Source organism: Hypanus sabinus, chromosome 14 (genome assembly GCF_030144855.1).
Source record: "Hypanus sabinus isolate sHypSab1 chromosome 14, sHypSab1.hap1, whole genome shotgun sequence".
NCBI classification, from domain to species: Eukaryota; Metazoa; Chordata; class Chondrichthyes; order Myliobatiformes; family Dasyatidae; genus Hypanus; species Hypanus sabinus.
This window is the reverse complement of record NC_082719.1, coordinates 33,626,255-33,639,252: the sequence shown is the minus strand read 5'-3', so window position 1 is coordinate 33,639,252 and position 12,998 is coordinate 33,626,255. Positions and strand designations below refer to the sequence as shown.

General features: G+C 41.2%; 1 protein-coding gene across 3 annotated transcripts in view; it reads left to right on the top strand.

The window, feature by feature from the left end:
- The first annotated feature begins 4,873 nt into the window (after positions 1-4,873).
- The window catches only part of LOC132404654 (coiled-coil domain-containing protein 149-like), a 79,249-nt gene continuing 71,124 nt past the window's right edge, over positions 4,874-12,998 (top strand). Inside the window, exon 1 of one of the 3 annotated variants that reach the window (XM_059988966.1) lies at positions 4,874-5,031. In XM_059988966.1, the coding sequence (XP_059844949.1) occupies positions 4,984-5,031 (48 nt within the window). In that variant the 5' untranslated portion in view covers positions 4,874-4,983. Of the gene's footprint in view, positions 5,032-7,464; positions 8,069-8,555; positions 8,624-12,998 lie in introns of those variants that run through there. The other 2 variants (XM_059988967.1, XM_059988968.1) reach the window with 2 other exon arrangements.

The following is a 12,998-nucleotide window of genomic DNA, read 5'->3' as shown; positions in this document are numbered from 1 at the left end:
ATCTTGACGTTTTCCCTAATCCTACCGACCAAAGCCTTGTCATGTTCCCTTCTAGCTCTCCAAAGTCACTCTTTAAGCTCCTTCCTGGCTACCTTATAACTTTCAAGAGCCCTGTCTGATCCTTGCTTCCCAGAGTTAAAGTTTGCTTCTTTCTTCCTCTTTACTAAATGTTCCACTCTTTCTTTCAGCCATGGTTCCTTCACCCTGCAATCCTTTCTCTGCCTCAATGGGACAAATCTACTCAAAATCCCATGCAAATTTTACCTAAACAACCTCCATGTTTCCATTGTACATTTCACAAAGAACATCTGTTCCCAATTCACATTCCTAAGCTCCTGCCCCATAGCATCACCATTTGCTCTCCCAGAATTAAATACATTTCCATACCATCTACTCCATCCCCATCCAAGGCCATGCCAAAGATCAGGTGGTTGTGGTCACTGTCTCCAAAATGCTCATGCACTGAGAGATCTGTCACCTGATCAGGCTTATTGCCTAATATTAGATCCTGTATGGCCTCTCCTCGACTCAGTCTTTCCACTTATTATGTCAGGAATCCTTCACAAGTCACATCTCACAAACGCTGCTCCATCTAAACCCTTTTCACTATGAAGGTGCCAATCAATATTAAGGAATTGAGTCACCCACAACAACAACCCTGTTCTTTTTGTACCTTTCCAAATTCTGCCTACCCATTTGTTCCTCAGTGTCTCTGCTACTGCTGGGGATATGGGGGAAAAGTGAATGTAAGTTGCAGGTTACAGGTACAGCTCTGGACTGCTCCTGAGTCATAACTACTGGTGGCATTTGGGTTAGGGAGGGGTCTCCACTTCCATAGGGATCACTCCCTCCATAATCCCCTTATCCATTTGTCCCTCCCCACTAATCTCCCTCTAGTCACTTATCCATACACCTGGCCATAGACCTGCTCCCTCATTTCCATTCAGGGCCCCAAACAGCCCCTCCAGCTGGAGCAATACTTCACCTGTGAATCTGCTGGGGTCGTCTACAGTGTTCAGCGCTCCCAGTGCAGCTTCCTCTATGTTGGCAAGACCTGAAGTAAATTAGGAGACCACTTCGTTGAACACCCCCAGACCATCCATCATGGCCAGGATTTCCCAGTGGCCAAACACTTTAATTGCAATTCCCATTCCCATTCCAAAGTGTTGATCAACTGTCTCTTCTTGTGCCAAGATGAAGCCACCCTCAGGGTAGAGAAGCAACATCTTATGGGTATCTTCCAACCTGATGGCATGAATATCAATTTCTCCATTCCGGTAAACAAAAACTTTACCACCCCCCCCCCCCCCTTATCTATTCTGACCTTTCAGTTCTTCTCACCTGCCTATTACTTCTCCCGGGCCCCCCACTCCTTCACTTTCTCCTACAGTCCACTCTCCTCCCCTATCAGATTCTTTCTTCTCCAGCCCTTGACCTTTTTCACCCACCTGGCTTCACTTTATCACCTTCCAGCTAGCCTCTTTTCCTTCCTCCATCTTTTAATTCAGGCACCTTGCTCCTTCCCTCTCAGTCCTGAAGAAGAGTCTTCACCAAAAACGCCAATTGTTTACTCTTTTCCATAGATGCTACCTGACCTGCTGAGTCCTCCAGCATTTCATTTGTGCTGCATAAGAAATAGCTGCCCATTGACTTGATAGTCTCATTTTGGGCACATCAGGCAGAAATCTGATAGATCTGGGTTTTAGTCCATATATTGACAACCCCACCCCAGCTGAGGTTCTGAAATTCCTGTCATGGAAAGATATAATGTAGAATGTCACCCTGGTTTTCTGTAACATTCTGTGAAAGTGCATATTACACTCAGGACAATTATATACTGCCCTGGAATCTCTCAAGAAGTCATGCCTGTTAATTGGTGGATGCATGCTCAATACTACATTGCACAGTAGATGATTTATGGTAATTGAATAAATCAAACTGCAAAAATTTATTTTAGAAAACTGTAGAAGTGTCAGTGATACTTTCTAGCTCCAGTTCTCTAATTAGGTGCATACTTCCATAAAAAACTATAAATCAATGGCCAAGATTTAATAATAAAAGTGTATTCATCCATGTTGTTTTATTTTATCTCATCTTCTTAAAAACTCAGAATGCAGAGCAAACATTTTTTGATTGCAGCTATGGACAAGCTGGATTCTATTGCAAAGTAGCAAATACGAGTTGGAATAGGCCATTCAGCCCTTCCAGTCTGCTCTGCTATTCAACATAATGATGACTTAGCTCATACTTTTAAGGTTTACTCCCATACTCTTCACATACTCCATGCTACCTTTTGAAGGATCTGTGATGAAGGAACTTATACAGAAGGAAGAGTAAGGTCAATGATGAAATCTAGTGTTGGTAGGAACCATTAGTAGCAGGAGGCCCTTCAGGTCTTTATTGTTGGAAACTTCGGTTGATTCTATAGTTAATTTTCTGCTCAGTCTTCTTATACATTGATATCTTAATAAACAAAATATTAACTATTTCAGTCTTAAATATTTTTAATGATTGAGCATGCAGTTTCCTCTTGAGTAAAAGAAATCCAAAGATTTATAACATAAGACCACAAGACATAGGTGTGGAATTAGGTCATTTGATTCCGCTAATGCCTCAGTGTAAATCCCCCAATGTAATGAAATATTTACTTACTTCATTCATAAATGGCATACTCTTTATCATAAGATAAGACCATAAGACCAGAATGAGGCCATTCTGCCCTTTTTTTTACTGGAGGAAACACTCTCTGGCCATCAACCTGCCAATTCCTCTCAGAGTTTTGTGGTCTCCAGTTCACATAATGGATAAAGTTGAAACATTTCTATGAAAACTCCCTAATTATCTTTGAACTCTGCTCTCCTTGTGGACCACATACCATTAACGACCTACGTCACCTTCATGTTCACTTTCTGTATCTCATGTACCAGCACACCAAGATTCCTCTCTTGCAACGAATTTAGTTCTTTCTAACTATTTTGGATGCACTCAGGCTTTTCATTCTTCCCGCCGAAGTGAAAAACTTCAGATTTCCTCACACCTACTACACTCTTCTTAACCAGTCAAAGAGTACTTCTTAAAAAATCGCACTTTGAATGCTCCTCACTTGGCTCCTCACTTTCACTTAGCTTTGCACCTTCAGCAAGCCTGGTATGTTAAGTTCTGTCCCTTCCTACAAAGGTTCCTTGGGACACAAATGACCCAACTTATAGAAAACCAACTTTATGGCATTACTTCCTTACATTTTAAAATACCTTTAAGTAAGTGATAATAATAATGTTTCACGGTGTTCATTAATGACTGGATGAAGTACATACTCCACTAGTTTAACTGTGCACAATGTTGGGTGGTTATTCAATCAAATGAAATAATTATGTTCACTGCATGTAGGCAACATGATGCGGGTAGTTATTGAAAATGGATGTTTCAGGCTTACGGAGAAATTGGCTTATAGATATTTATAGTTATATTTTTGGAACCTCTACTGTACATAACCCAGGGACTGCCTGTACTGATTGACATGTCACCAACCCGTGAATCTGTAAAAGAAAACAGAATCTTGGCCCGAAATGTTGACTGTTTATTTTCCTCCATAGACGATGCCTGACTTGCTGAGTTTCTCCATCATTTTCTGCATGTTGCTGTTTAATACAACTGTATGTTTTCTACAATTTAATGTTCTATCCATGCCAATATATTACTAGCAATAGAGTAATGCAAAATGGAACTAAGTCCTTCAGCCCAACTGGTCCATGCGACCGAGATGCTTACCTAAGTTAATCCTATTTGCCCGTATCTGACCCATATTCGTCTAAACCAGGGGTTCCCAATCCGGGGTCCACCGACCCATCGGTTAATGATATTAAAAAAAAGTTGAAAATCCCTGCTCTAAACCTTCCCTATCCATGTACCTGTCCAACTATTGCTAACCTATCTGCCTCAACAACTTCCTCTGGCAGCTCGTTACACAACATCCTCTGAGAAGAATTGCCCCTTTTAAATCTTTCTCTCTCACTCTTTAAACCTACACCCTCTAGTGTTTAATTCCCTTTCCCGGAAAAAAAACGATGTGCATTCACCCCCTCATGATTTTATACACCTCTATAAGGTCACTTCTCAGTCTCCTTCTCATAATAATCTTGAGACCTCATTTTATGTGACAATCCATTGTGCCTTCTGAAAATCCAGACTCACTGTTTTTCATGCGACACAGTAGAGCTTCTGCCTCAAAGTACCAAAGGCATGTAGGTTGGTAGGTTAACTGGCCACTGTAAATTGCCCTTCGTAGGTGACTTGTCGAATCTGGAAAGAACTGATGGGAACATAAGAATATAAAAAGTGGGATGAATGTAAATGGGTGATTGATGGTCAGCACAGACTGGGTGGGCCGAAGGGCCTGTTTCTCTTGCTATATCTCTTTATGGCTGTTCTTTTTTTTTATGTCGTTCGCTATAATCAAAACAAAATCACTAGATCTGATAACACGATTTCCCCTTCATAAAACGATATTGACTCTTCCTAAATATATTACGATTTGCTAAATACCCCATTAACTAACCGTTGTTGATAGATCGCAGCGTTTGTCACTAACAGCACTGGCCACACAACCAGACCACAAAATTGGATTCACATACGACAACCAAATTAATACATTTAAGAATGGAAGGTCGAGGGGTGGCTAATTTTCTTTCAGTATTTAAATCAACCAGTTGTTCCTCCTTTCCACGTCGTGGTACTGCGATATGAAAGAAACGGACAGTAGTGATTATGCTGGTGTTGCTCGGCTCACCTCCTTGCTGAACATAACCTGGCTCGACCTGACGTCGAGCTCCGTTTACACATGGAAGTGAGGTAGTGCAGCTAGCAGGAAGCGACTGCCCGTGGCTGACTGATCCCAATCGTCACGCTCATTTTCTCTTTGGTAGCTTCTGCCGGCTGTGTTTATTTAAAAAACACACACACATACATATCCAGATTGGTAATAAGATGACCTCCAAGAGGAGCGAAGGCGAATGGCAGGGGCTAGTGAACGAGGTGAGCCTGCATAAAATAAGTCAATCCAAACAAGGCTGGCGTCCGGAAGGGAAATGTCATTCAGCCATATGTTAGGAATTATATTCAAGATATATTGGTCCTGACGGGGACAGCACGGAAGCTCGAGTAATTACGCGACCGAAATCTTCCTGTTTTTTTAAAAACAATTATTATTCATTGCTATGGTGTTAAATGTACTGGGGGCCAGATGTAAGAACACAGTAACTGGCGAGGCTGCGGTTCTCTTCCTGTCTCGGTTAGTTGAAAGTGGGAGCTGCGCGCTCTGGAACCAGGGATCAGGGTTGCACCTGAGCGTGGGGCGGCATCCGGAACTACCCCTTCAGTGTGGGAAAACCCCAGAATGTATGGCAGTCTCTGGAACTGCCTCAGATCCAGACTGAACCCCAACATGCAGCGCCGGTGTTTCGGCCAATCCTAGAGTACGGATCAGTGAGGGGAGCGCATCCAGACTGATTAGGGTAGTACCTGGGTCTGTGTGGAACTATTTCAGTGTCGGGCAAGTGTGGAGGCGTTACTGCCCTGGTGTGTGAGAACAGTGCGTGGGGCAGCATTATAGGAGTGGGCTATTAACCCGGTGAGCATGATCACCACTGATCTTAATTTTCTTACCCTATCTCTATATTGCTTGTTTCCACTATAAATAGAAATTTATCAACAACCTTTGAATGGAATCATTGAGAATCATTCAGAGTTACTAAGATTCACCACCCTCTGAATGAGGAAATGTATCCTCTTCTTTGTCTACCCTGTATCGTGTGACTAACCCCTGGGGTTAATCCAGTCAATGGAAATACCCCCACCATGCCCCATCCCAACCCTTCCCCATTTACCCTCTTCAGCCTGCTAATTATTTTGCATATTTCTCAATGAGGTCCCATCTTATATTTTTGAATAGGAGCTTTCAAATTTCCTTCATTTGACAAATCCACCATCCTAGCAACCAGTCTGGTGAATCTTCACTGATCTGCCGCCACAGCTGCTATCTCTGTGAGGTGGAGACCAAACGTGTACACAGTGCCAGGTGCAATCTCATTGAGGCCCTCTTTAATTATAGTAGTGTATCTTTCCTGTTGTACTCAAATCCTTTTGCAACAAAGGCCAAATAATTTGCCCTTCTGATTGCTGCACCTGTGTTAGCTTTCAGTGACTTATGCACAAGGATACCTAGATCCTTTTGAAAAGCAACATTTCCAAAATTTTCACTATTTAAAAACACATGCTCATCTGTAGGGACGTGTGTCATCAGCAAACTTGGAAATGCTGCATTTGCTCCACTCAGCCAAAATATCAATAAAGACTGTGAATAGCTGGGGCACAAACAGTAATTCCTCTGGTGCCCTACTAGTCACAGCCTGCCAATGTTTATCCTTACTGTTTCGTTTTCTATCTGTCGGCCAACTCTCATTCCTCCAGCATTTTGTGTGTATTACTTTCATCCTTTGAATGTGTTTTATCCCCATTTCTATATGCCTTAGACTTGTTCACCAGTCTCCACACCCTTGACTGTGAAACACCATCGATAAATTTGCCGATGACACAACTATTGTGGGCAGAATTTCAGGTGGGGACGAGGAGGTGTACAGGAGTGAGGTAGATCAGCTGGCTGAGTGGTGTTGCAACAGCAACCTTGCACTCAACATCAGTAAGACCAAGGAAATCATGGTGGACTTCAGAAAGGCTGAGTCGAGGGAACACACACCAGTCCTCATTAAGGGATCAGAAATGGATAAGGTGTGCAGTTTCAAGTTCCCGGGTGTCAACATCTGGGGTCCAACGTACTGATGCAATTTCAAAGAAGTCACAATAGCGGCTATACTTCATTAGGAGTCTGAGGAGATTTGGTATGTCACCAAAGACACTCACAAATTTCAACAGATGTACTGTAGAGAGTTTTCTAACTAGTTGGATCACGGTCTGGTATGGTATGCACAGGATCAGGGAAAAAAACTGCAGAAAGTTGCCAGCTCCATCATGCTAGCCTCACCAGCATCTAGGACACCTTGAAAAGGCAATGCCTCAAAAAGGTGGTATCCATCATTAAAGGCCTCCATTAAAGGGCATTGCTGCCATCAAGGAGGAGGTACAGGAGCCTGAATCACATCTCAGGAACAGCGTCTTCCCCTCTGCTATCAGACTTCTGAATGGACGATGAACCCAGGAACACTTTCTCGGTATTTTTGTTTTGCTCCCTTTTTGCACTATTGAATTTTTTAAAATACACTTCCTGTAATTTATCGTTTTTATTACTATATATTGCAATGTACTGCTGCTGGAAAACAACAAATTTCACGACACGTGCCGGTGATTTTAAACCGGATTCTGATTCCTGAGTGGGGAGCTTATCTGAGATCTCTGATCAATGTGAACGCACCACATCCATGTTCCAACACTGTGCATAGAACTGCCCCAGAATGCGGGTCCCACATGGAAGCTTAGGCACGGCTCTGTTCCATACTGCACTGTCGGTACATTTAATTACCTCAGAATGTGTTATCAATACACAGTAAATGGGACAGTTCGTGGAATTACGTCCGGGCGCGGTGCCAGTTCATGTGGAACTACACTTGAGCATCTCCGGGCTGGTTTGGAGTGCAAATCCGGCTTTGGTTCGGATTCTCCACGTCATGGTTAGCGGTGTAGCCAGTGCGCTTGCGCCCAGCTGGGGCAGGAGGGTGTGCCCGGAGAAGCGGTCGTGGCGCTGGGGCTCCCTGCGCTGCCGTGGTGGCATTGTCAGCGGGGCCGGCGCTGGGTGCTTGTTCGGAGCCTGACTGTGGCAAAGAAAAAGACACACGTTTTTGATTAATCGTCTGGACGGCTTGATTAACTCACCAGCGGCTGTTTTTCAAAATCTCCTGAAGTCTAGTTGTTTCCCTTCAGTACCGGATGCAAGTTACCAAATTATTGGGGAAAAAAAAACATTAGAAAGTGGCTTTAGATCGTAAGATGCTAGAAATACGCAACAGGTTGAGGGGCTTCTTAGAGAACGCAGGAGGCTATTGAGGCCGGCTCCCAGCAGGTCAATCTTACCACAATCTTGTCACTAATAATTAACGGTGAAATTTGTTTTGTGGCAGCAGTACAATACAGGCATAAGAAATTACTTAAAGTTACAATATTAAAAAAAAATACAAAGAGGAATCGTGAGATGAGTGTTCATGGGTTAATGGACAGTTAAGAAATTTGAAGGTAGAGTGGAAGAAGTTGTTTCTAAAATGCTGAGTGTGGGCCTTCACACTCCTGTACCTCCTTCCTGACCGTAGTAATGAGAAGGGGCATATCCTGGATGGTGAGGGTCTTGAGGCACCATCCTTTGAAGGTAACCTCAGTGGTGGGACAGCTTGTGCCCATGATGGAGCTGGCTGATTCAACAACCCCTAAAGCCTTTTACACTCCTGTGTATTTGTGCCTCCATACCAGATGGTGATAAGGCAGACAGAAGGCTCTCCACGGTACAGCTGTAGAAATTTGCTAGTCTTTGGTGACATATCAAAGACTCTTGGATTCTTACTGCGCTCTCTTTATTTCCATCTACCATCTGGACAACCGATCAAGTTAACGAGGAAGTGAACTAGTATAAATATTTTTAATTTCTTAAAGATATTTTGCAATAATCAAAATTAAGATTGATGCATGAACAAAGACATATGGAAGAAGCTAAAGTATCTCAGACATAAATAATACTTTTCATTATTTTTCAGTTATGGCAATTTATAAACGTTATGGTGATGGAATGATACAAAATTAGGGCTTCATATCCAGAAACCCTTATGAACAGTGCATTGTTTTTAAAAGTAAAATCACACCTCAGCACAGAATTTCAGGTCAGCAATTAAGGAAAGTTGTGTGCTGCTGGCCTTGGTGAATCAGTCCTGTGATGTGAGTTCCCTATTTCTTGAGTTTTGAATAATAGTCTGGTGCCTTCTCAGAGATGGGACTTGTAGTATCGAGCAATGGTGATTATTACTTGGTTACTGACGTAGATTGTTAAGTCATAGTTAATAACTGGCATAAAATATTAGTTATAGCTCATTCAACAACATTTTTAATGTTTTGTTTAATGAAAATAATGCGTGAAAGATTAAGTTCCCTTTACTCTGCTGATCCTGTGTTGCTTGCAAATCTGAAGTCTGTAAAACCCTTACTGTTAGTGATTAAGCAACTTTGGATCTTCATAATTTATTGTACAACTGCATACTCAATTTATGCCAAGAATTCTCCTTGTTTCTTAATTAATGTTGTGGTGCTGAATACAACAAATCATCTGCTTATTCCTGGACTTGTGATCAATAATACAGAACAATAACAGGAAGCATAGAGGGTTTCACCATCATTATAATTACCTCACTTGCCTCTCCTACTGTGCTTTCAGCATTTTATTGTAGTATTAGCCTGTATGTTTAATGCTGTACTTGCCACAGCTGAAGGATGTATTAGCCATTATATGCTTTAGGAAGTCTATTCAATTGGTAATGGAGCCTGGAACTGTCCCAGAATGAATTAAAAGTTTCTGCATGGGTTATTTTACATATTCAACAAATAGTACAACTATGGAATTATAATGATCCTTTCTAAAATAAGTTTTGTGTTATTTAATGACATAGGATGCCAGCTGGTGGTATAGTAGCATCAGCACCAGACTTTGAGGCGAATGGTCCCAGGTTCATATCTAACTGGCCCCTTGCATGGTTTCCATTTGTGCTGGGTTTAGCATTGAGTTAGCAACTCAGCCTCATAAAAAGAACAGACAAATGTTAAGGAAATAGCAAAAAATGCTGCCCGATTCACCACAAGCTGTGAAAGAGAACAACAGCAATGATATAAGAGGGGTCAATAATTATATCAGAAACAAACCCTAATCTGTTGTACTATTTTTTAATTATTCTTGTCCAGAGCTAGTTCATACTATGGTAGTTTAAAAATATCGTGGCTTTTGAGCAGGAGTCATTCCTAAAGAGTTGAAGAAGGGTAAAGTGGGGTATTCAGATTTATCTTATTGGTGATTTCATTATCGTAGCATGCAGATTTTTTTGCTATCATTTATTATTTCATTGTGGATAATTAAAATTATTCACATTGACATAAATTTGCCTATATTTCCCTTTGTGGTATTCATTTTAGATATCTAATTTCTGTAAAAGTTGCCTTGTCTGTAGCTGGGAATAACTAAATGAGTAATTCCAATTCAAATTTTGAAGCAAGTTTATTATCAAAGTACATATATGTCACCATATACAGCCCTGAGATTCATTTTCTTGCAGGCATACTCAAAAATCCATAATAGAATAATAGCCACAATAGAATCAATGAAAGAATGCTCCAATTTGGGCATTGAGCCAGTGTCCAAAAGACAACAAACTCTGGAAATACAAAAAGAAAGAAATAATAATAATAAATATTGAGAACATGAGATGGAGAGACCTTAAAAGTGAGACCATAGGTCGAGGGACACTTGAATGATGGGACAAGTGAAATTATTCCCTTTGTTTCAAGAGCCTGATGGTTGAGGGGTAATAACTATTCCAGAACCTGGTGGTATAGGTCCTGAGGCTCCTGTACCTTATTCCTGATGGCAGTAGCATGAAGAGAGCATGACCTGGGTGATGAGGATCCCTGACAATGGATCCTGCTTTCCTGTAACATGTTTTGTGTAGATGTGCTCAGTGGTGGGGAGGGCTTTACCCGTAATGAACTGGGCCATATCCACTACTTTTTTTTGTAGGATTTCCATTCATGGGTTTTGGCGTTTCCATGCCAGGCTGTGATGCAGCCAGTCAATATACTCTGCACTACACATCTATAGAAGTTGGTTACTGTTTTCGGAAATCTTCACAAACTCATAAAGAGTGGAGTTATCTTCCACATTCAAAGTGTGAGATTGTTTCTGTTTATATTGGGGACAAAAGCATTAGTTTGAAATAGTGGCTTTTACTGACTGAAAATCATCTGAAGCAGTCATTAACTGAGCAACTGATTCCATGGTTGATGCCTCTCAGAAACTCTACAGTGATTTACTATTCTCAGCTCCTTGGATAGGCATCTGTTGAGTTTGTCTATGCCTTTACATAGGCTCATACCAAGGGTTTGGGGGAGCAATAAATGAACCTTTTCAGAGTATAAAGGCTTTAATGTAAACAAACTGTAAAACACAGACACCACTTTCGGAGCATTATTTAGATAAGCTGGCGTATAGTTTCCAACATTTTGTTTAAAATAAACGTATTACTAAAGCCTAGGCTCTGTAAGGCATTGGTCAGACCGCACTTGGAATATGGTGAGCAGGTTTGGACCCCTTTGCTGGCATTGCAGAGTTTCCAGAGTAAGTACATGAGTGGTCTCAGGAATGAAAGAGTTAACAGCTCCAAGCCTGTACTCACTGGAGTTTAGAAGAATGAGGGGTTATCTCATTGAAACCTATAGAATATTGAAAGGCCTAACAGCGTGGACGTGGAGAGGCTGTTTCCTATCATGGGGGAGTCTAGGACCAGTGGGCACAGCCTCAGAATATAAGGATGCCCTGTTAGAACAGAGATGAGGAGAAATTGTTTCACCAGAAGATGGTGAATCTGTGGAATTCATTGGCACAGATGGCCGTGGAGGCCAAGTCATTGGGTATATATAAAGTGGAGGGTAATAGGTCCTTTATTAGTAAGGGTGTCAAGGAAAGGGGGAGAAGGTAGAAGAATGTGGTTGAGAGCAATAATAAATCAGCTATCATTGAACAACAGAGTACTCAGTGGGTCGAATGGCCTAATTCTGCTCACATGTATAATAGTCTTATGGTTTTAGGGTATATTTACTAACTTGGAATTAACAAAGTATAAATAATCTTTCTGATAAGGGGTTATAAATTAATATTTAAACATAAATTTGTCCTTGAAGGCTGAAGTTTTTTTCCTGTGGTTGTTGGTCTGCAAGATGGTATAGAATAATGTTGTCACTTTGTTCCCAAGGTTGCAGAGCTTGTCAAAATTCTTTTGCAAACATTTTGTCAAAAATAATGTTTAGATTGTTGTTGTAGAGTATCAACAATTTTGCATTGGCAGTTAAGCTGAGTATTGACAGCATTTCAAAGATAATTATTTGTCATTGATAAAGCTGTACAATGTCCCAGTAGTACCTGGGATAATATAAAACGAGGAGAAAAGAGGCTGCTGAACTTGAACTTTCTTGGCTCTCTGTAAATAGTTCTGTTGTAGTTATGTGCTTATTCTCAAATATCAATGATTAAAAAGGCAAGTATTGAAAATAATAATGTCTGTTAAGCATTCCAACCTTTAAAGCGTTCATGAGATATTAGCTCACCATGATTTAGTCCAGCTAAACCCCAAATCATGGAATTATAGAATGGTCACAGCACGTAAGGTCTATTGTGATTGCACCAATTCTCTGTCAGAGCAATTCATAAATTCCACTTCTCTGCTCTTCTCCATAACCTTACAGATTTTCCTTTTCTGTGTGTTTATCCTTTTCACTTTTGAGGTCCACAATGAAAGATGCCTCTAGCCACACATCACCAGACAGTGCTTTCCACTTTCCAACTCCATACTTCCTAAAAAAAAAAAGCTTTACCTCATGTCACTCTAAATTCTCCTGCCTTTTTACACCTGTGACCTCTAGTCCACAACCCTCTACAAAAGGAAATGAACTCCCAGTACCCACTCCATCCAGTCCCCTCATCATTTTAAAAACTTCCATAAAATCTCTCATCATCCTTCTTTTCCTTAAATAAAACAGCCCCTCCCTCTCTGATCTACTTAACCCAGGAATGATTGTCATAAATTCTTTCTGAACCATGTCCTATGTTTCACATTCTTATTATGAGGAGACAACTTGAGCCAAAACTTTAGTTCAGGGCAGACCAATATTTCATTAACATTCAACATGATTTCCCTGTTCCCCTGTTTCTGCTGATAACATCCCAACTTGTTCATCCGTATCAGGAGGTC